Source organism: Vicia villosa, linkage group LG3 (genome assembly GCF_029867415.1).
Source record: "Vicia villosa cultivar HV-30 ecotype Madison, WI linkage group LG3, Vvil1.0, whole genome shotgun sequence".
NCBI lineage: Eukaryota > Viridiplantae > Streptophyta > Magnoliopsida > Fabales > Fabaceae > Vicia > Vicia villosa.
This window is the reverse complement of record NC_081182.1, coordinates 707,654-732,137: the sequence shown is the minus strand read 5'-3', so window position 1 is coordinate 732,137 and position 24,484 is coordinate 707,654. Positions and strand designations below refer to the sequence as shown.

The 24,484-nt window shown below is 34.4% G+C and overlaps 1 protein-coding gene across 3 annotated transcripts; it reads left to right on the top strand.

Moving 5' to 3' along the window:
• The first annotated feature begins 719 nt into the window (after window positions 1-719).
• On the top strand, window positions 720-22,338 carry LOC131660011 (protein ANTI-SILENCING 1). 3 transcript variants are annotated; one of them, XM_058929123.1, is made up of 11 exons: window positions 720-1,383; window positions 3,365-3,533; window positions 3,975-4,855; window positions 10,122-10,148; window positions 10,270-10,362; window positions 10,845-10,923; window positions 11,084-11,174; window positions 11,895-11,991; window positions 12,089-12,205; window positions 12,289-12,373; window positions 22,034-22,338. In XM_058929123.1, the coding sequence occupies exons 1-10, from the start codon at window positions 1,045-1,047 to the stop codon at window positions 12,340-12,342; spliced, it is 1,947 nt and encodes a 648-aa protein (XP_058785106.1). In that variant the 5' UTR covers window positions 720-1,044; the 3' UTR covers window positions 12,343-12,373; window positions 22,034-22,338. The 3 variants fall into 3 exon arrangements, with proteins under 3 accessions (XP_058785106.1, XP_058785107.1, XP_058785108.1); XM_058929124.1 differs by lacking the exon at window positions 22,034-22,338 and adding an exon at window positions 16,961-17,931; XM_058929125.1 differs by lacking the exon at window positions 22,034-22,338 and adding an exon at window positions 15,079-16,954.
• The last annotated feature ends 2,146 nt before the right edge of the window (window positions 22,339-24,484 follow it).

The following is a 24,484-nucleotide window of genomic DNA, read 5'->3' as shown; positions in this document are numbered from 1 at the left end:
CGAAGCAGGGGCAATGGGGGAGTTCGCTGGGGGTGATTCCATGGGGAGGTGGGTAAAGAAAAAATCTTTGATTAATGTCCCCTAGATCTTTTTGTAACAATCTCCTTGTTTATATATCAATCTTCATTTAAAAAAATAGGCAAAATACCCTTTTTCGTCCCTTAACTTTACCTCGGGGTCCATTTTGGTCCTTTAATTTTTAAAAAATTTCAAATAGACCCCTTATCTATTCAAAAGGTGGCACGTTAGTCCTTTCCGTCTGTTTGATGCAAACGGACGTTAGATAGTGTATACGTGGCGTTTGACTTGTACATGTTTTGTACACGTGGCGGGTTACGTGGCATAGGTTGTTACCAAGATCCAAAAAATATTCAAAAATTACCTCGACAGGATTATTGAATATTTTTGAATATTTTTGAATATTTTCTGGATCTTGGTAACAACCTATGCCACGTAACCCGACACGTGTACAAAACATGTACAAGTCAAACGCCACGTATACACTGTCTAACGTCCGTTTGCATCAAACAGACGGAAAGGACTAACGTGTCACCTTTTGAATAGATAAGGGGTCTATTTGAACTTTTTAAAAATTAAAGGACCAAAATGGACCCCGAGGTAAAGTTAAGGGACAGGGACGAAAAATGGTATTTTGCCAAAAAAATAATAATAACTTAAAAATATAATTTCTCTAAAGCTTAAAATAATCGTTTCGTTGTTGCGGTTTTGCATACAATACAATCCATTCCCTCTCACCCTTCAGTTTAATTATAAAACCATTCTGCAAGAGCATTCGACACTGGTCATTTCGTTCCTTTCCCCCTTCCATCTTGTTAGGGTTTTGCGGTGTTGCCGGTAATTCCTATTTCTTCCCTCTCACCACCACCGGCTACAACCACAACCACAATCACAACCAATGCCATATCGGAAAACCTAACAATCATTCAAAAACTTCCGAACTCTCATTTCATCGATTCTCAATATCAAAACCCTCGCACCGTTTGAACTTCACTTTTCAGACGAGAAATCTCGATACATCCAAATATGATAGAAGAGAAAAAGGATCCTGGATTTGAATGGGGAAAAAAGAAAGGGTTCGGTGGTAAAAACAGGGAGGTGATTTTTTACGAATCGTTTATCTACGACGGTGTTGCTTACACTCTTAACGATTCGGTGTATCTTTACAAGGACGATGAACCTGAGCCTTTTGTTGGTAAAATAATCAAAATATGGGAAAGTGGTGATAGGAAGAAGAAAGTTAAGGTTCTATGGTTCTTTCGTCCCTGTGAGATTTTGAACTTTTTGGAAGGATATGAGGTGCGAGAGAACGAGTTGTTTTTGGCAGCTGGTGAGGGATTAGGGCTTGCGAATGTTAATCCTCTGGTAAGTGGCTTTTGTTTTTCGTATTTCAAATTTTATTGTCACTATTGAAAACCATGTTATTCTGATACTGCATGTTTAGCATCTTTACCAGTATTTGTTTGACTGGGTGTGTTGACACTAGTTTCTATTGTTTTTGCTTGAATTATGTCGTTCCTTGTTCGATGTTTTAAACATGCTGTTGAGGTTTAAATTGTGGATGTGTTGATAATGAACAATCTACACTAGTTTCTACTGATTTGGCTTGAATAATGCCGCTCTCTTTCTTTGTTTTAAACATGCTGTCGAAGATTTTAATTGTGGTCGTGTTGATAATGAACAAATCGACACTAGTTTCTATTGTTTTGGCTTGAACGATGTCATTTTTGTTTGTTATTTTAAACATGCGTCGAGATTTTTTAATTATGGTCACATTGTGATATCATCGACTCTATAAGATTGGCTTCGATTGTCAGTTGCAGAAGCCGTATAAACCTTGACGCTGTAGGCTTGTGGCTGGAATTCTGGTATAGGACGTTTATTTGAAACCTTGCTTACTGTTAATTCTGTGGTTGTTTGCTTTTATGTGGTGCCGTTTATGTGTTTGTGGAACCATCATTGTTATAATTTTAGGGGAGCTATTGTTAGATGAATAGCTACACAAGACAAGATAGAATAAGCAATGATATCATTAGGGAAAAAGTAGGTGTTTGGAGGATAACATGTAATGTTGAAAAAGATAATAGAATTTCATCTAAGGTTGTTTGGGCAATTTGTTGAGAAGATCAATGGAAATATTGCTAAAGAGGGTAGATATGATAGAAAATAGTAGTTCATTAGACAGGAAAATGTAACCAACTAGAAGTCAAACCATAAAGAAAGTTTTGGAGTTTAATGGATTATGGACTATCTGGTATTGCTAAATGGTTTTGTCCATTATGACACCATTGTGAAATGGCGTGGCTGAACTTAGACAAATACCATACAAAGGCTATGCTGTGGACACTTGCTTATGGCGGGCCATGGCTCTTGCTGCATCCATGTTGGAAAATGCTGAAAAACATGAAAACGGGTCAGGTAGCATGATTCAACACAGAAAGTTTAGTCTTATGGGTGAAAAACCTCAACAAAGTTTCAACCCCTTAATCCTGCTTTCACAGTTCTGTTTCAACCACTTAATCCTTCTTTCACAGTTCTGTTTCAATTACTTAATCCTTCTTTCACAGTTCTGTTTCAATTACTTAATCCTTCTTTCACAGTTCTGTTTCAACACACACTGCCCTCTCCATCTCTCTCTGCTTATCAATTCTCCCCTGCAACCTTCCTCTAGCAAATCATCTACCTTTTCCTGTTTTTTTAACACTATCTCTTTTCTCCTTTTTTCCTTTCCCGTCCTTAATTTTTTTCTGTTCACTTTCCTTTTATGAGATGCTATTTTCTTTATCCCGTTTTTTTTTTTTTTTTTTTTTAAATCTTCCTCGAAGTGTGACAAAGAGGATTGTTGAAAAGGACTAGACAACTGAACCACTTGTTCAAACCAAGTAATAACACAAATTGTAAGACATGGAGATAATGACATAATGAAGAGCATGCTTAAATTGGTGGAGAATTAGAGGGAGAGGGGGGGGGGGGGGGGGGGGGGGGGGATGTAATGAGATAAGGAAAAAAATAGGGAGACTCACTGCAGTAGGCAGAAAGCATAATGACAGCAAAAGAGAAAACTAATAAAACAGAATGAAAAGAAGAGATTCTGCTAGCCAAGCTTCTTCGTAGGATCACTATGTCATATTTATATGGTGTATTTTTTGCTGGCTAACCATACTATGCCATTTGTCATTGATAATACTGGGTCTATTTTTTTTGGTATTCTTCATGACCATATCCATGTTTCAAATTCCACAGTGGGAAATTACTTCAATTAGTGTTGTTATTGTAGTGTTCCCCTTTAATAGTTAAAAGTATGACCCTTTGTCTATGTTTTTGTTCATATTGGATACTACATCAGGAAGCTATTGCTGGGAAATGCAATGTTGCTTGCATTTTAAAGGACAACAGGAACCCACATCCATTAGACGTAGATCTTCAAAATGCCGACTTTGTGTGCTATCGTTTCTTTGATGTTGGGAAGCATAAAATATTGGATAAGGTAGAAGATAAGATTGCTGGATTCGAAGGTACGCCATCATATTTATTTAAAAAATATCATCTGGAATTCATACAAACTTTAAGACAGAAATACAATTACACATGTATTGTTTATAGCTGTTTCGTGGACATTCCGTATGAAATTTAGACTTGAATCATATTTTTTTTTTTAAAAAGGAAACTGACTTCCTTTTCTATTATGGAAACTGAAGTTATTTTACACAATTTCTGATTGTAATCCAACTTAAAAATAAGGAGAAATCGGAAAAGTGAACTTGTTTCAAAGTCTTTTTTTTCCTCGCCTAGGTATTTTTTTTTGTTTCACTTGCTTACTGTTTTATAAATGAATCTTCAAACTATTTTAATTTTATTGGCTGTTAAATATTAATGCTTAAACTTTTTTGGAGATAGAATAAGTGTAATTCTAAATGATTGAATATCTTTTAAAGTTGTTTCTTCAATTGTTGCAGTTAAAAATATTTTTAACAATTTAAATAGTCAAAAGCTTGGTGATCTTTCGAAACTTGGTTTAGATGAGAAAGAAGTTAGCGTGAAAGTCACAACGAGTAATGAAGCGGCAGCTCTTTCAAGTGAAAAAAACAATCAGCTTTTGGTTGAAAAACTAGATGGCAAGTGTTTTGACAATGTTGATTCCCGCGACAAGACCTTGCCTCAAGAGGAAGAGAAAGAGAATGGAGTTTATACGACTTCTTTGGCTAAACAAAAATCATTTGCTAAACTATCTCATTGCTCTAGAGATAGTTTGGAAATGAAAGAAAATTCTAAAATAGGAGGAAACGTCTCTATTGACAAGACTCTTTTGAAGTCTAAGACTAATTTAGAAATGGGTGGAAATGATATTGTTGGTATACCTGATCGACAAATCAACAAGCGATTGGGGGAAAGCAAGGTTTCTGAGAAAGAAAAATCTGGCATTTCTAATGCAAAGATAACAAATAATGTTAAAAATCGAAGGAACTATGATGAGGATGATGATGTGAAAGAAGTCCCTTCGAAAAAACCAAAGATTGACACGATGTCGGTTAAACACTCTGATGACAAGTTGCCTGACAGACAAATCAACAAACAATTGGGGGAGGGAAAGGCTTTTGAAAAGGAAAAATATGGTGCTTCGAGTGCAAGGAAAACAAATAATGTGCAAAATCGAAGGCACTATTACGATAATGATGATGATGATGAGAAGAAAGTCCCTTCAAAAAAGCTAAAGATTGACACGATGCCTGCTAAGCTCGCTCGTGACAAGTTGCGGAAAGAATCGTCTACAACTTCTCTAAACTTGGAGCACAAGCTAGATTACCGTGTAATGGAAGTTACTCAAAGACCAGACGTTGTAAGTTGCAAAACAAGCACTCTCATTTTGTCATGCTAGTTTTTCATCTCTTCACACTTTATACCTTACTAGTTTAACAATATCCTAATGGAGGTTGTAGAAATAGGGTTAACCTATAAAGTTTGCCCCTAGCCCTACTCTTCTCTAAAGCTTGGCTTGAAAATTCAGGCATGATCAAGGGATTGACAGTATTGTCAAAAACGACTGTAGTCTAGCAAAATTTAAATAGATCGCTATTGTTCTACAATACACTATTGGGTAAATATGGTTGTTTAATAGTAGCTCTAGCATCACTATAGTGTAACAGAGGATTGGATCGTTTTGTTCCTTGAAATTTTAGGATTTGTTTTGTTTGGTTTTCATCATGTTTTTGAATTTTTAGTGCAAAATTGTCTCATTTTCACTATGTTTTTTGCTTCCAAAGATTTGTTTAGGCAATAATAAAATCAGCTCAAATCAAAGAGCCTTCATCCTTTTATCCTTTTGGGTCTCAATAGAGGTTACCTCGAAGAGACCTATTACATATCCAAAAGAAGATTATATTTTTTTGAGTGACATATATTAGTAATTAGTTTTTTTAAATGCTAGTAAGGGAATTGAACCCACAAACTCTTATCTCTTCAACTCTCCTTATCTTTCCAATCCTCACGTTTCTCCCTAAAATCACCAAATCACCTATGATTAGAGTAATCCTAGCTTAGCTTAACTCTGCTGAATAACCGATGTCACCAGATTGCTGTTAAAAGGATACTGAGGTACTTAAAAGGGCCTCTTCAACATGGCCTGCATCTTCAACCCGCCTCTAATCAATTTCCTATCTCCATCAAAGGCTTTTCTCATGCAGACTGGGGGTGCAGACCTTGATGACAGGAAGTCCACATCAGAGTCTTGCATTTTTCTAAGCCTTAATCTCATCTCATGGTGCTCCAAGAAACAAACCTTGGTGGCAAGGTCTAGCATTGAAGCTGAGTATAAAGGTCTGGCAAACTTAGCTTCAGAAGTCCTATGGATTCGATCTCCTTTGACAGAGCTCAGGGTGCCTTTCACCACACTAGTGCTTTTTTGTGTTAATCTCTGCACAATTGCTTTCTCTCATAATCTAGTTCTGCGTGACAAAGACCAAGCACGTGAAGCTTATATCTTCTTCCTAAGAGAAAAAATTCTCAGCAAAAGTCTTTTGTTCCTGCATTTGATCAATATCACCAAACCTCTGTCTCCTCTTAGTTTCTCCAACTAATCTCTTGCCCGAAGATGATCCTACTCTTGAAGGGAAGATACTAGTGTAATCCTAGCTTAGCTTAACTTAATTGAATAATTGATGTAACTAATTGTGCCGAGTCAACACAATTAGTTCTATAAATATAGTTCTAAACAGAGATGTAACTAACTTTATAATGAGAATTCGCAAATCCATTTATCTCTCTCTCTCTCTCTCTCCAACTTTTTCTTTGTTTTTATTAATTATCACTCCTCACAAGAGGTTTGCACTATGCTCGCTTTTTGTAGAAGATGCAACTTTAGTTGCAAAGATGGAAGGATACACAATATTGAAATTTATAGAGGTACATGGGCAAATTTGAGGAGCACATGAATAAACAATATATATAAGAATGTAAATTTGATTCGAATTAGGAACACAAATTTGAACTTGGAGGTGAAATTTGGATATTATATTCTATGACAAAATCTTGGAATTTTATATCTTGGGTGTATAATCCCATTGTTAAAGTAGGTTAGATGATATAAATGTACCACTCAAGCTCGAAGGAGTATTTACTGAACTATTATATGACACATGATAATCTATGAGGTTAAATGCTTGGAGCAAGAATGTTTATAGGATGAGTGGTCATTATTCAAGTAGGTTCGTTGATAGCAATTTATCACTCGAGCTCGAAGGAATATCATACTAAACTATAGGTTGAAGACTTGGAGACGAGCCTTAGAAACTAGTGGCTTTTGCCTAAGCTGAAGAAAGACGAAATATATGAAATGTAATTTAGCAAAAGGATAAGCGTTTCTAACCTAAAGGTGAAAGTTGAAAACCTTATCATATAAGTCACACGATTTAAATATCTTGCATCCGTAATACAAAATGATGGAGAAATAGAAGAGGATGTCAACCATCAAATTCAAGCTGAGTGGTTGAAATGGAGGAGGACCTCATGGGTTTTATGCGAAGCATAAGTACTGCAAAAGTTGAAGGGAAAATTTTATAGGACAACATAGAGGAAGACATAGTAAAACTATAAGGTAAACTATTAAGAAAGATCTTGAGATTAAGGAATTAGATAGAAACATGGTCTTGGATAGAATAGTATGGCAGGATTTGATCCATGTAGCCGACCCTACTTAGTGAGATAAAATTCGGTTGTTGTTATATTATATGACATGTGATGATGTTTGAGATTAAATGTTTGGAGACAAGAATGTTCCTTGCATGGATGGTTGTTATTCAAGTAGGTTCGATGATAGAAATGTACAACTAGAGCTTGAAGGAATATTTTACTAAACTATTATTTCACATGTGATAATGTATGAGATTAATTGTTTGGAGATGAGAATGTTCCTAGGATGAGTGGTCATTCAAGGAAAGACAATATTAGGCATATTATATGTAAAAAAGACTCGAAGATGTGTTAGTAAGTTTAGACAATATGGAAGTTAGTCCAACAATTAGAGGTAGTGGGCCTATGGAAGATAGTCCAACAATTAGGGTGCGTTTGATTTGCTAAAAAATAAAGGATTATTAGACAACATACCTCTAGTTGTCTTACATTTGATTTAAAATTTGTTTATGAGATAGGACATAAATCAAGAATAGGGACTGGACAAAAACTCAAATTTTTGTCCTTCATTAAACCATGGGACAACTTTTTGTCCCTGGTATGTTATTTAAAATACGGAAATACTCTTTTATTTTCTACTAAAAATATATATTCTCTCTCATTCTCCTCTATTATTATTTAAATATGAAAATACTTTTTTGTCCCTAATATAAGTTATTTAAAAGACAAATATACCCTTTTATTTTCTACCGGTACAAGTTATTTAAAATACAGAACAACTAAAGATGGTGGTAGACAAAGGAATGTTATAGATCAATTCGTTAAAAGAATTTTGGATTTATATTGTCTATTATTAGACATAATTCATAAGAGGCCGTTATGACATCATTTGACCTATGTAGCTAATTGTTCTTAGGGTGAGTGGCCATTCAAAGGAAGACAAGATTAGACATGCCACTTGTGGAAAATACTCATAGAAGTGGTAAGTAAAAGTAGTGGCATATGGAAGATAGTCCATCAATGAGAGATAGTGGTATACGGAAGATAGTCCAACAATTAGAGGTAGTGGACATATGGAAGATAGTCCAACAATTAGAGGTAAAGTGGCAAATGGAAGATAGTCCAACAATTAGAGGTAGAGGTAGACAAAGGAATGTTGTAGACAAAGTTGTTAATCCAACAATTAGAGATAAATAGGAGATAGTCGAACAATTAGAGGTAAAATGGCAAAGATAGTCTAACACCAAAGGAATGTTGGAGGCCAATTTGTTAAAAGAAATTTGGATTTATATAGCTGTTGATACCAAGTCTATTGGGCTCTTCTTTTGTATCCCATTCAATAAAATATCATGATGTTCCATTTTCCTCTCTTCTGTTTCTGCATATATACTATATGGAATTTTATGCATAATTACCTAACATATTTTATATATTTTTGTGAGAACCATAAGTCTCATGCTCAGTCAACAATTTTCTCTAAAAATAAAGAAAATTTCGAAGTACTAAGCATACTCTTAGAAATGAAGAAATGAAAACAATAAAAGTAATGTGATTCTCATTGTTATTTACTGTCTGAAACTGATCAGAGGCCACCACACATCACAAATAGCACAAGAATAGCTATCACTTGGTCTACATCATGGCCAAGGAACCTCATTTTCCACCCCAAATGTAACGGTTGTCAAGTATATTTACAAAAATTACAACTTCAGCCAGAAACCTTGAGAACAAATCATTGAATTTGAAACATTCAAAGTAAAGCTTGTCATTTAATTCATTGAGTGGATAATAGTTAGAATAAGAGAAAGTGGAAAGTTCTCAAAAGAGAATAAGAAGTTATTGGAGACTAGAGAGGATTGTATTGTGGCTGTGCTCTAATGATCCAATTGTAGTGAGAGAATATATTTTGACACTAGAAAGCAAATGTGTTACACTAGGGGACAGTGCAGTCTTCAACTCCATTCACCCACCACTCATTCTTGTGTATTATTGCTAATGTTCTCTAAAATTGAATGACAACTGTGAGACTGACTACCTCTTTTTACACACTAGTCTTTTTCAACAAAACTTATGTTATAACAGATCACGAAAGTAGGGTGAACTAATCTCTATTGCTTTTGTTACGAATCGGGACAAGGTTCAGAAGGGGCATACAAACCAAAAATAGAGAATTTAAGAGAAGAAATGGTGACAGTTGGACTTTGTGCATGGCTGAAGAGAAGAGAATCATTTATGTAGTGGCACTGTTATAATAGAGGTTCTTACTTGAAGTATAACAACAATTGCACAATTTTGGCCCCTATTATTTTCTCTGTTTTGCAATAAATTTGCCCGCCTAAATTCTCCTCAGTTTTGACAACATTGGTTTAAACCTCTTTTTTGTCTTGTTTTTTTAACTTAGAATTAGCATTATTGATTCCACTTGTGGGTCTGACATGGTAAAGGTTGGTACTATTTTGTGCATGTTTTGTTTTGAGAATGTCTGTCTCCAAATGAATATTTTTCCTCCATTTTGCTCCAATTGGTCCCACTTCTTTAGAGGATAGATTTCATGACATCGGTATAGATTGTAAGTAATTGAATAATTTTACTGTTTCATATTTCTTCTAACTGTGACTTATATTAATAGGGACTCTGGTAGGATCCCACAAATCCTAACCTTCAAATATTAGGGAAATGAGATTACTTGCCCGTGAGTTTATTGATTTGAAAGAAATTCGGTACACAAAGAAGCTATTTCCCCATAGGACCAACAGCAATATCAAACTTAACTAATAGACAGTCTACTGTTTACACTTGGACTATTCTAACAACAAGCACAACTAACACATTCTTATAAGTTTTGTAGAGAAACAAATAGATTCAATAATTTTGGCCAACTTTCAATTGTTTAGTTGTTTTGATGCATAATGTTTTTAAACATCTATTTCTAGTTCTTATGCATGTTTTTTTTTTTTTTTTTTTTCACTTGGTGACAGGATAGAAGCAAATGGTTTATGTCAATGGTCAGTTTTCTTTTTCATTCTATTCTCTTCACATCTTTATTTAATTGGCTCTTGTAGGATATGATGAAATTGATAAAATTAAGTGAAAGACTGCTGACTTGCGCATGTTTTATATTTTCAGGGTTGGGAGGAAAGAATGAAAAATGCTCGTGAGCAAGGGAAACTTGTGCGGCTTGAAAATTTGGATCCTTCTTTAACTTCATCAGAAGTACAGGTAATAATCATTCGAAAATAAGCATTTTCAGATTCTTGTATATTGTGGGGAATGTTATAATACAAAACCAACAGGTAATAATCATTCAAAAACAAGCATTTTCTGATTCTTGTATATTGTGGGGAATGTTACAAAACCAACATTCTGTATTCCAATTGCATTACCAGAATGTTGAATCTTACTGCAGAGTGGTTAATTTGTGGGCTAAACAGCCTCGTTAATCGTTACTCCTTGTATATCTTTATGTTGTGTTTTATTTGGAATAGAAGAGGCTTTATTTGCATTTGTAGCATTTATTTGTGGGGTGACTTGCTTTTAAGGTTGTGAGGTATTAGAGATGTTACATTCAAGGGGCTGCTGAGTTAAATACTTTTTTTTTTTATGTAGGATGAGCAGTCTATTACTTAATGTTTCATCTGGTATGTTATCTTAATATCCTGCCTATCTCTAATATATTTGATTTACTGTGTTCTCAATCACAGAGTATTATTTGGCATGGCTTTGAAGAAAGCTGTACTGCAAAGATGATCCAGAAAACCGCATATTCTAGTCCTCTTTCTGGTTAGAAACTGCAATCTTTGTTCATCTTTCTCTACGAGCTAACTAAGATTTCATGCACTCTCCTTTCTCAACTGGGATCATAATATTGGATATTTAATTTGTTTTCGAAGTGCCTAATACACAACTTGTTGTGTTTCAATATTTTATTTATATGATACAGGTCAAGCTTTTGTTATATTCAAGAAAAAGGAAGCTGCAGAGTCTGTTGTTAGAAAATTAGAGGAAGGTTGTTTCTTGATGTCAAATGGGCGGTATGTACTCAGCTGTATATGCTTGATAACTGCACTGACAAATAACTTAAAAATCCCTCTGATATTAATCATGCACAAACACATTCACCAAGCATGATGTGCACACTCTGAATACTTTTTGTATTGATTATTTCTTATACCTCATGATTGTATAGTGATTTTCTTGCTGCCATTCCTAGAGTTGGGATGTTGAATGCAAGATAGTAAAAACCAGGGATTTAATAAGGATTAGGGAGTCATTATTATAAATCATGGGAGAACATAGAAGAGAAGTAGAGGCGACTCCCAATTCAAAGCAGAAGAGAGAAACTTGCATAAGAGATGTGTGAAAATCAATACTTGATACAAAAGACTAAACACTACTTTCTATTTATAAGGATGAATAAATAAAAAATGAAGAAAAAAATCATGATAATAACTAAATAATAAGGAAACTGATATTAAGAAACCATCCAAGATAAGAAACTAATCTTATGAGGTAAACTGCGATACTCTAACATAGTATCAAAATATTTTAAGATAATCTTATTTTGTAATTCTTAACACTTTTCTTCAATAGTAAAACTTACTAATATTTTAAGCTTGTTACAAATTTTAAGATAATCTTTTTTATTGATAAAATATAACACCTGGCATAATCATAAATGTTTGTAAATTTGCTTGCTATCATTTGTTCTTATGTATTTCTTTGTTGGAATATTTAATTTTATTGTTTGCTAGTCCACTTTTGGGAAACTTTGAACTCCCCTGCTTGTCGGGAAAGAAGCCAATATTCTATGGTCATCATGCTATTGATCAACCTCGACAACGTGAGACGGTATGGTCAGATTAGTTTCTGTCTTAATGCATGGCCAAGTATTTCTCGACAAGTTGGTTAATTTTCTTTTATTTGTTAACTAATTTTGTTTGAACAGAAAGACGCACTATCTACTTCACATTGTTCTCAGCCCAACAACATTGAATATGATATGGCCTTAGAGTGGTGTTTACTACAAGAAAGAGAAGACAAATCTTGGAGAAGATTGTATCAGGTATAGAATTTTTGAATTTTCAGAAATCATTCTGTTCCGTTTTATTTTAAGCAACATTGATATTTGGTTATAACATTTTTTAGCGACAAGGCGAGGAGTTGAGAAAACTCAAAGCTAAGTTGAAGTCTAAAATCTAAACAATCTCCACTGACTCTTCTATTTTTGTTGGTAAGTTAACCTTTCTATAATATGTGGTTATGAAGTTTATAATTTGGCTTCATTCTCCTATATAGCTTCTCTGTGTCTGTTCACACTGCCTTATTGCAAAGGGTGAAAGTAAAACAATTTTTTCTTAAATTTTTGGTTGCTTGTTAATTGTAGAAAGTATTCAATAGAATAGTACCTAAAGACTCTCCGCAATTTAAGCAGTGATCTAAGGAATTAAATAGAATACAATAAATATATAAAATCAAATAGTACCGATTTTAATAGTGAATAAATATTTCAGTATCCTCCATCAAGTTGGTGCATAGATATCATTTATGTCCAACTTGCTAATTAAATGTTCAAAAATTGTTCTTGCTAAGCTCTTGGTCAAAATGTATGTTTGTTGGTTTGAAGGTACAAAAAGTAGGGCGAGTATTCCAGATTCTATTTTCTCTTCTATAAATTGATGAACAACTTCAATTTATTTTGCTCAAACATGTTGAACTGGATTAGGAGCTAACAAAGAAGGCAATATCAGGTTGCGTATGTGCCAAAGTAAATCAACTTTCCAATTAACTTCTGTTATCTTTCTGTGTACTGTAGACGGCTGTGTCCCATTTTTATCAGTTTTTCATCTGGGCCATGGGATTGATATTCCGTTCTTGATCTAGTTGCTTCCATGCCAAGGAAGTAGTACTCCAAAGATCCAAAGTCTTTGATTTCAAACTTTGTTGGCAGATTTCTCATTAGTTTCTCTATTTTTGTTTCATCATCTTCTGCAAAAACTATATAATCAACAAAAACAATTAGGACATAAATTATCCCACTAAGATTACATTTTATGAATGAAGTGTGATCTGATTGCCCTTGATTGTATCCTTGTTTCTTTACTGATAGTGTACAAAAATTTCAAACCAAATCTTGGGAGACTGTTTCATACCATGGAGAAGATTTTGTTTTTTTCAACTTGCCTTTGACCCAATTTTTCTCTCTCAAGAAGTCTCGAGGTCCATCGAAGTACATTTCTTTCAAATTACCATTGAGAAAAGCATTTTTTTTACTTAGAGCCAATCAAAATTATTAGCAAGAGATAGGAGAATCTCGATTGTGTTCACCTTTGCAATAGTAGTAAACTCTTTAGCAACGTGCCTTGCCTTTTATCTTTCTACTAAACCATTAAAGTTGTAATGCATATGGTTCTCTTTCCAACTGGTAAATTCAACACTCATGTTATTCTTTTGAAGCACTTTCATCTTCTCAAACACAATTTCGTTCCGCCATGGAACATTTTCGTTTACATTTTTTGGGATTTCTGTGCAACATAGAGGTAAATGCAGAATTAAAGGTGGGTATGGGTAAATTGGAATATGATGTGAAATTAGACACAGGATACTTGCAAATGCAAGTGCTAACTGATTTCCTATTAGTTATAGGAACATCAAGATTAGGGTGATGAAAAGAACTTTTCTTTGCTTTAGTACGTTGATTCACCCTCAGTTGAGATCCATGATTGTTTTGAGGAATCAAGTCGTCTACTACTAGATCATAGTTCTTTCTTTCACAGACCACTTCTTTTTAAATTTTGTAACCTTCAAACTTTCCCTGTGTTACGTTATTAGGATTTCCATGTAGTGACAATTTGATTTAACTCTTAATTAGAGTTATCCTCAAGCTCCAAAGACTAATTTTTAGAATTTTGGTTTGTTTCCTTTGATTTTGTGACAGCCTCACTCATGAAAGGATTAGATTTACTTACACTTTCTAGGGCATTTTTTGAAAATCTATGTGACGAATGCTCATTTTTTGGAAACAAAATTAAATTTTCAAAAATAAGATAAAATCTTCATTTGATTTTCCTATAAAAGATGTTTGCTCTTAAAAAAAAACATTAATAGTTAACAAAGATTGGTTATAAATTGGATCAAATGCTTATATCCAACAAAAGGGTTCTAGTTTGGCCTTTTGTTTGTGTTTGTGGACAAAGGCAATGCATCCAAATAAATTTAGAGGCAAATCAATTGAAATAAAGCACTGGGATTTTTGTGTGAAAGAATATTGAAAATGGGTTTAAAGTTGTATAACACGAGACAACATGCAATTTATTAAATTTATTAAATGTGCAACGGCTAAAACAACCTCACACACATATTTTGGAACTTTATTAGTAAAAGGTAAGAATCTGCGCACTTCTATTAGAGAAATCTTTAGAATAGCTTAGAATAGAAAATGCATAGGTATCAAGACTGCGCACTTCTATTAGAGAAATCTTTAGAATAGCTTAGAATAGAAAATGCATAGGTATCAAGACTGCGCACTTCTATTAGAGAAATCTTTAGAATAGCTTAGAATAGAAAATGCATAGGTATCAAGACTGACGCTTGTCTGCTTGAGTAAAACTTGCTATTGCAAGTCATCTATTTTGCCAAGTATGAAAACCAAATAGTTTTCATTCTTGTAACAAGCTAATTTCATAAATCAAAAGTTAGTTAGAGTTTAAAATAAATCTATTTGGAATAGAACATGCATAGATCTCAAAACTAACACTCGTCAGCTTTAGTGTATAAAAAACATGCTAGAGCAGGTTATCTATTTTATCAAGTATAAAAGCAAAATAGTTTTCATACTTGTAACCAACTAATATTAGAAATAAAAAGGTTAGTTAAGAGTTCAATATGAATCTACATAGTGATTCTAACATGATATATGATTGCTATATCACGATCTAGGTCATTACCATGGATACGACGTCGCCGTCAACTTCGCTCAAGTTTCTCCTTCTCTGGTGATTGCGATTGTGAATTTTGTGGAAGAATCAAGTTGTATTCATTTCTCTCTCAAGATCGGGCTCAAATTTATTGGGAAGAAATTCCAGTTATGGCACCATTAAATTAATGGGCACAATTTAACAGAGTTTGTTGTGTGCACTAATTTCTTTGAAAATTTAACATGAGCACCTCTGGTGTTCTCACACTACATCAGGGTTTCCATTGGGCCAACTCCCAAATAAATCACCTACTCTTGGGCTGGTTTCATCGCGTTTGATCTTATAATAAACAAGTAATTTTCCCATAATGGGAAGGTGTAGAGATAAGTGACCTCTTCTCACCAATGAGGAAGTGGTAAGATGACGTTCCTTTGTGTCATCACTCAGCATAACTCCCTTGCATGCCAGGATTGATGGTTGCATACCTAGAAAAGCATAGGCCAACAATGTTGAATGTAATATGTGGAGTGAGTTGAAATTGGTAAGATTGAATATGTTCTTATGTTGCTTGAAAATTTGACTGGAGCATCGTTGCTCACGAGTTCCAATGTGTGAAGGAAAATGTTCTAAAAATGAAGATGGAGGACTGGGAGGTTCTTACGCGCATTATATACACATTTAAAACTTTTAGAGATGTATTTTCAAAATTTTTGATGGTTTACAATTCTAAGGAGGAGAAAACTTAGATACAGTTCCTTATGTGTGGTTTATACTATTTTCTAATGAAAATATGACAAGTGTACTTAATTATCCTTTACGGAGTGGAAATAAGAGAAATTGCATATGTGGAGGAGAAAATTATACATGTCATATCTCCACATGCTTCACACGAACATCATTTCCATGATAATAATGATATAAGTTATATGAATTAATTTGGTTGGTTCAGGTAGATGGGGTTGCGGGTAAAATTTTTGAAACCTGTTGCCGAACTAATTAACATTGGAGTTTATGGGTTTGGTTCAGTTTTTGTCCGAACTAAAAAAATGCCCTATCCAAACCCCATGTTTTTTTTTGGTTTGGATTACAGTTTTGTTTTGATTTACCGAGCCAATAAACACCCCAAATGACAAATTAGGAACATTTAAAACATCTTAAAGGGGGGTTATTAATGAAGAAAAGTAGCTACATTTTTCAACCTCGATTGAAAAATAGTCATGGACATCCTTGATATTTAAATTACTTGCACAAGATTGTATGAAGATACCACAGTAAATTCTTCATTCTTCTGTTATTTGTTTGGTAGCACTTGAATTACCAATTTAGTTATGACTCGGTTTAATGAGTTAACTAAAAAAATATCGTTATGGGCTATGGAACAAGAAGAGGTTTGGGACTTAAGAAGATTGTATTGTTGCTCTACCTGTCCTTGAGTGAACGAAAGCGAGTTTGAGGGAGATTCTTGCCTCTGGTCAAAAGTAATCGCTTGAAGTGCACACGACCTTCACCTCTCTTCACATTACAAGGTTTCCTATGGATTTCCAAGTAGTCTAACGAGCATGCCATTAGTGTTTACCAGACTATGGACCTCTGAGATGTCTTACCATATTTTCTGACTACTTCATTGTAGTTTCTTGTTACAAGTTTAGAAACATAATTGTTTGTAATTTTTCTTTATTTTCATATACCTCCTCCTAAATTACTTGTTTTATTACTCTAATTGATGGTTCTAGAGTTGCAATGAAGGGTATCGTCAATCATCTATCACCCCGATCACAATTTCTTTATCCTTAAACCCTATCTTGTTTATACCTGGTTGTTCTTTCAATTTGATTTCTCTTAGTTAGTTTGCCCAATCTCATAATTGTTCAACAACCTTTAATGTTAACTCATTTGTTATATAGGGGGTCAGGTGCAAGATATGAATCTCATGGTTTTTACCATCTCAAGTTTGATTCACGGATTTGCCCTGTCACTACATCACCAAATTTTATTCATGAACGTGTGAGACATCCTCACTTGTCCAAATTTAAAAAATGGTTTCAAGGACTTTCTCACGAGTCTTGTTGATTCACTTTGTTTTCTGATATTCCTCAATATGTATGGGCCCTTGTGATGTGGCTTTTATGGCTTGTTGTTATTTTGTTATCTTTATTGATGAATTCTCTCGATCTATTTGGGTCTTCTTAATGACAAATGGATATGAAGTTTTGTCTATTTTCACTTCTTTAGTCCATGAATTTAAGACCCACTTTGATAAGACAATCTTATTTTAAGATGTGATGATTAATGCAAAAGGATATTTCTCTTATACTATTACTTCCTTTTTTGACATCATATGGCATTCTCCATTAATCTTCGTGTCAACAAAATGATACAACTGAAAGTAAAACCAGACATCTCGTTGAGATTGCTTGGACACTTTTTTTCCCATTCAAACGTACTTGTTTCTCATTGGATCGATACAATTTTAACTGCCTGGTTTTTGATGAATCAAATGCAATTTTCCTCTCTTAAAAACAAAGTTCCTTACTCAATCTAGTTTACTAGAAAACCGTTGATTCATATCGCTTCACATGTTTTTAGAAGTATTTGATTTGTTCACATTCTTTCGTCAAGTTTGGATAAACGGTCTCTTTTTGGCCATATAGTGTTTTCTTAGATATTATTGATCGTAACAAGGCTATTGTTGTTACTTTCCAATTAACCATCATTGTTAGGTTTCCTTAGATGTAACATTTTTCAAAGAAAAGTCATATTTCCTACTCTTGCAACTTACATTACTTCTCTGCCTCCGTTTATCCCGTCTCACTGCAAGTCTATTATGGTACACCACCACCTCCTTGGCTGCCATTTGATGTTGTTTTGCCATTATTGATAGGGCTTGTTATTGAAGAAGCTGGCAAGGGCCCGAGCCAATGTGGCTATCTTTTGAGATCTGTCTTTAAGTAGAAAGATTGGGTTGCAAAATGGGTAATCGCAAACCCTAAAATGGTTACTTTTTGAGAAGTCGTTGATTTGGTTGTAAAATAGGTCGTCCCAAACCCTAAAGTGGTCCCAAACCCTAAAGTAGTTACTTTTTGAGATGTCGTTAATTGGGTTGCAAAATGGGTCCTCCCAAAACCCCTATAGTTGTGGTAACATCGTAACCTTAACCTAGGCCTCATGATACTATGTAGAAAAGATTCTATATTTTCGCAATATGTTTATTCCAATGAAATAAAATAAACACTCAATCAAGTATTATCAAAGTTAATAATGATTAAATATTTCAACATGTGATTTAAAAAGTTAAAATAGAATATAATAAACATAAAATCAAGTAGTAATGATTAAATATTTCAACATAAAAAATTTTGAAAGTTTATTTTTCGTTTAGGACTCGTGATACTATGTAGAAAGGTTTGTATAATTTCACATTATGTTTATTCCAATGAAAACGAGCTCCTTTTTATAGGATATACATAAAAACACGCTACAAATTAAAGAGCGATTTAAAGAGTTAAAATAAAATATAATAATCACAAAATCATGTAGTAATGATTAAATATGGTTTTTTCTTTAGCCACCCCCCTATGGGGGTCACCCCCAGCGAAAAACCCAAATTACCCCTGCTTCGGAAATGAACTTCCGAAGCACTTTTTTTTAAAAAAAAATTTCCACAATTCGGAAGTGCATCTCCAAAAACACCTCATGGGGGGTGTTTTCGGAGATGAACTTCCGAAAACACTGTGCAATTCATGGGTGACCCGCCGGCGACGATACTCCTCCGGTACCACATGATGCTCTCAATCCTCAAACATGGCAGTGAGCTGCACTCTGGTCACTGTGTTGGGAGCAGCCTCGAAGGGTGACCTGGATATCATCTGCACGAATCCGAACTGCTGCATGCACCGCCCTGGGAGATACCGGACCATGATGGTAGTCCCGCATGCCAACCAGCCAGAATATAGAGATATGCCGTCAAAGGGGACAATCTGAGTGTAGTCGCTGAACGGCCTCTAGGTCGCGTCGTCGTGCATCGTGCGGTCCAAGTACCCACGGTATGGTCCCACCGCATTGTTCCCCCTCTGGAGAACGTATCTGGCGGCCCTGGGCATGGCGTCAACGTACTGAGGATCAATGTGGAAGCCGTGGATGCGGAAGAAGTAGGAGATGATCCAGCTCTGAAACAGAAACACGATAATGTATTATAAATAAATACAAAACATAAATAAATACGAGCCAATTAAAATGTAACGTACCGTAAGTCGTGTGCAGGATCCGACCAACTGCCTCGTCCTCCAATTGGAGGCCTCATTCAACTTTTGGTAGAGGTATGCCAGAGTAGCTGCCCCCCAGTTCCACTGGTGAACGATATCCAGGTCCATGAAGTAGCGGAGGTATGTCACGTCGACGTACCTTACACTCTTGTCCACAAAGCATGCAGCGTCTACCACAAACATGTCTCCTCGGCATCGGCCGCCGCGTCCAGGTGGTGCTCAGAGTAAGCGCTCAGTGTGGTGAACCGGATATGAGGCCCATTTGTCGTGATGCACTCGAAGTCAGCAACTTCGGGCTCCATGCCCAAATAGAGCGCCATCCACTGACTGGCCTCGACCCTCTGGATCCGGGAGTGGGTCAACAGCGGCCCCCTGATGGGCAGGTGGAGAAGACACTGCACATCATGCAAGGTGATCGTCATCACCCCAACCGGCAAGTGGAAAGAAGACGTCTCCTTGTGTCAGCGCTCCACAAATGCCCCCTGCATGCCGTGGCTGATGGTGGTGTACCCCGTCATGCAGAGCCCGCTAAGCCCTGAACCTCCCACCGCGTCGTTAAACCACTCAGCTGCTGGTTTAAACAGACTGAAAATCTTTCGGGCGTGGTTCACCATTTTCAAAGGATCTCTCTCCTGTTACAAAAAAAACAAATAAAAGCATATGTTAAATAGACCGTTAAGAAAATATCGAATAAACGTCTAAATTATAAACGGTTAAATTAAAAAAAATACCTCTCCCTCTCAGATACGCTGAGCGACGTGATCGCGGTAGGATATCAGCACGGAAGTGTCAAAGGTCCCTCCCGGGTAGCTGTCCTCCTGCTCATCCTCCTCCCTGGATGGAGGGTCAACATCCGGTACCCCCTTCGGCTTGTGGTATGACACTGCCACCTCCTCCTCCTGCTCCTCCTCCTCCTCCTCTCGCTGCCGGGAAGAAGATACCCGAGCCAGCCGACTCCTAAATCCAGATGAAGAGGTACCCTCTTCCACGTCCACGGGAACTCGCACACGTCGTCTCCGGCCCTGCCTCTTCCCTGTATCGACGCCAGCTGCGCCGCCGCCCGCTCGCATCTAGCCGATGCAGTCTGGGTCTCTCTACCCTGTCTGATGCGTGCTGGTTGGTTGCCTGACATCATGTATACAATTGAAATCGATTAATATGCGAGACAAAAGAAAAACCTAAAAAAATTGCACTTCTGATACAATTCGGAAGTTCATTTCCGAAACTGGGATGGAGGTGTTTTCGGAAATGAACTTCCGAAACACCCCTGCGCAGAACTTCTCTGCAACCTCCAATGGCAGACCCCAAAATCAAACTTCAAAACAACCCATAATGCTTCTAAACAACCTAAATACTACTAACAACCTACCCCTATATCATTTATGCAATTGAAAACAACCCTAACATGCATTTGAAATATGGATCTAACAAATATAAAACTTACAAATTGAGTGATTGGAGAGCTTTTGAATGTAGTATAGCAAGGTAATTAGAGCCTTTGATGCAGCCTTGGAAGTGGGTTTGCAGAAAATCTCAGAGGAGTTGAGTTTGATATTGGTTTAGGGTAAATGATTTGGGGGGAGGGGGGCTGTTTTGCTTAATATGCAAAACGCACAATATTTCGGAAATGAACTTCCGAAATGGTGTTTTTGGAAATGCATTTCCGAAATAAGTCAAATTTTTTTAAGAAAAAGGCGCTTTCGGAGATGCATCTCCGAAAACACCTTTTTCTTGCATTTCGGAAATGCATTTCCGAAGTCAGGGGTAGTTTGGGTTTTTCACCAGAGGTAGACTAGAAGGTTGGGAGGTGGCCAAAGAAATTTCCTTAAATATTTCAACATCAAAAAAATTGAAAGTTTGTTTTTCGTCTAGGACTCGTGATACTATGTAGAAAGGTTTGTATCATTTTGCATTATGTTTATTCCAATGAAAACGAGCTCCTTTTATAGGATATACATAAAAAGACACTACAAATTAAAGAGTAATTTAAAGAGTTAAAGTAAAATATAATAAACATAAAATCAAATAGTATTGAAGTTAATAATGATTAAATATTTTGACATAAATGAAATTTTAAGTTTTTTCTACCTATGGCTTGTGAATTGTGATACTATGTAAAAAGGATCGTATAATTTCATATTATGTGCACTCCATTGAATAGGAGATCCTTTTATAGGATATACTATATACATAAAAACACACTACAAATTGAAGAGTGATTTAAAGAGTTAAAATAAAATACAATAATCATAAAACCAAATAGTAACGAGATTAATAATGATTAAATAGTTCAACATCAATGAAATTGAAAGTTTCCCGCTTAAGGCTTGTGATACTATGTAGAAAGGATTGTATAATTTCACATTATGTTTACTCCAATATAAACGAGCTCCTTTTATAGGATATACATAAAAAACACTATAAATGTAAGAGGGATTAAAAAGTTAAAATAAAATATAATCATATAGTATCGAGGTTAATAATGAGTAAATATTTCAACATTAATGAATTGAAAGTTTTTTTTGTTTTGTTTAGGGTTTGTGATACTATGTAGAAAGGATTGTATAATGGTAAACAAATATGGTAAATTACAATTAAAATGTTCCTATTAAAGCTTTTGTTTCCTTTCCTTGATTTATGTATGCATTTGTAATCACTTTTAAAATTTGTCAGGTTGAGATTATTCAAGCTTTTTTTTTTTTTCTTTCTCTGCAGAACACGAGACTGACTTTGTTCACTGAAGTTGTGGCATAGCTGGCAATTTTTTTGGTTCAGCAGTTGTAGATATGACATTCTTGGGGGTTCTTAGTTTATACAGCAAAACTCCCTGGAAAGCTGTTGAACGTTTTGTTGCCCAGTCCAATTTCATTGTTGTTGTACTACAGATAGTTTCTTGTCCTTGATGTAAGCCCCATTTTTGTCCTGTAATTCTGTTCTTATGAGTATAACTGTTTTCAACTTTCTTCGTGCCATCATACCATACATAATATGAAAATTAGCATGAAGCTATTCAAAAAGTACATGATTGAATTGCCAATAACCAGAAAATGTTAATACTATTATCCAAAAAGGCAGTCAAATCAAAGGAGCAAACTAGCTCGTCCCTTCACATGATGGATACACTACATGAAAACAACCTTGATTAGTTAATCGTTTGGGAGAAGACAAGATTTTGATTTTGAGAGAGTAAGAATGCATGTATTTTGGAGTTGAGATTTCGATTTCGATTTTGAGAGTAAGAATGCATGCATTTGGGAGTTAAAATGTCTGAATAATATGTGTGAATTGTTTCACTACACTCACTATACTAGCAAAACCTAGAAAATATTCTTTTGCACTTCCTGGGGATTAAAATTTGGATGCACTAAAAACTCAATCTTAGAATCACATTAAATATAAGTAAAAAATATGATTGGGTTACGAATTATAGATACACCATATGGACAATGAAATTCAAACAAACCACATATTTAAAGGGAGCTCAAGATCATTCAAAATGCATCAAACACAACAATTTTGTATGGATTTTGAATTCAGATAGTTAGCGGATGTTTTCTTTTTTTCCCTTCCAATTACTCAATTATGTGTTTTTTATTTCTTGAGTGTTGTTATTCAGATAGTGCAAATAAATTTAAGAAGGTTAGAAAACTGAATTATCTATATCTATAACTATATATAAAGGGGATACATCAATTTGGACTGACCTATTTTCATTCCATATTTACCCTTTAACTTCTTTTCCTTTTTCCAACCTCATTTGAAGTTATTTTTTTAATGTATCAATTTTTAATGTTTTTTGCAACTGCAATATTATCAATTTTTATTTAATTTTTTGTTACTGTGTTGTTTATGGTTCCGAAGCATATGGTTTCATTTCTCATCCTTCTCAGCTTTTACATTCATCCATTTTTTTTTACTATTTTTCTTTTTTAAATTTAAATCTATAAAATATATGTTCTACATTAGACACCATGGAGTATTATATTAACCGTTAGCACATATTAGTTTCATGCGTAATTAAAACTAAAGAGAGTGTTTCGAAAAATATTTATGCTTAATATTACTTCTCCAATTATACAACGGGACCTTTTATTTTTGCAACAAATACCCTTATAACTAAAAGGGATAATAGCTATTTTGCCCCCTGCCATATGGGCGAAGTTTGAAAAACGCCCCTGTAAAAAAAAAAATTTGGATTCGCCCCCTAACATATAAAGATTCCCCTGTTTTACCCCTTCAAGAAATTTAATATTCAAAATTATTGACGTATGTGGCAGGCTTAGTTGGAGTTTTTATTTATTTTTTATTTATTTTAATTCCATGTGGCATGTTTTAACAAATGTCAAATATTAAAGCCAAAATTTTGTTTCGTATTGAACCCATGACCTAGTAATTACAAGGGGGCACCACAAACCACTAGGCTACTTTACTTTTGTTGTTATATTCTTACTTTAAGTAGTTATATTATAGTAATTTCTGAAAATATGTTTATTAAATATTTATTTAGGTTCTTATATTTTAATATATGTTTTAATATTATTGTTAATCAATAATAATGTTTTATTAACCAGTATATTAGTGTTAATATATTTATTTAGGTTATGATTTTTTATTATATGTTTTATTATTATTATTATTAACTTATAATATTTTATTAACTAATATATTAACATTAATATATTACATGAATTGCATATTTACCGTTAATATTTAAAATATTGTAACATAAATATTTAAAAATTATTAAATATCATTGATATTTAAAAATGTTAATATTTAAATAACTTTAATTATTTAAATTATTAATTGAAAATAACGTTAATAAATTAGTTTAAACTAGTTTATTACATTAGTTTAAAAGGTACATTATTTTTTTAAAACATAGCCTATGAAACATGATTAACAGTATATTTTAAAACATAGCTTATAAAATATGACTAAATTAATTTGGTTCAGTATTTTTTAAATTAGTTTATAAAACATAGCCTATAAAACATGACTAAATTAAATTAGTTTATGTAATTAAAACTAAATTAAACAAATTTAAATTAAAACTAAATTAATTTATATTTTAGAATTTAATTAATTTTAACAGTAAAATAAATATTAATTGTAATAGTATTAATTAATAACAATGTTAACTAATAACTATAATATAACTATTAT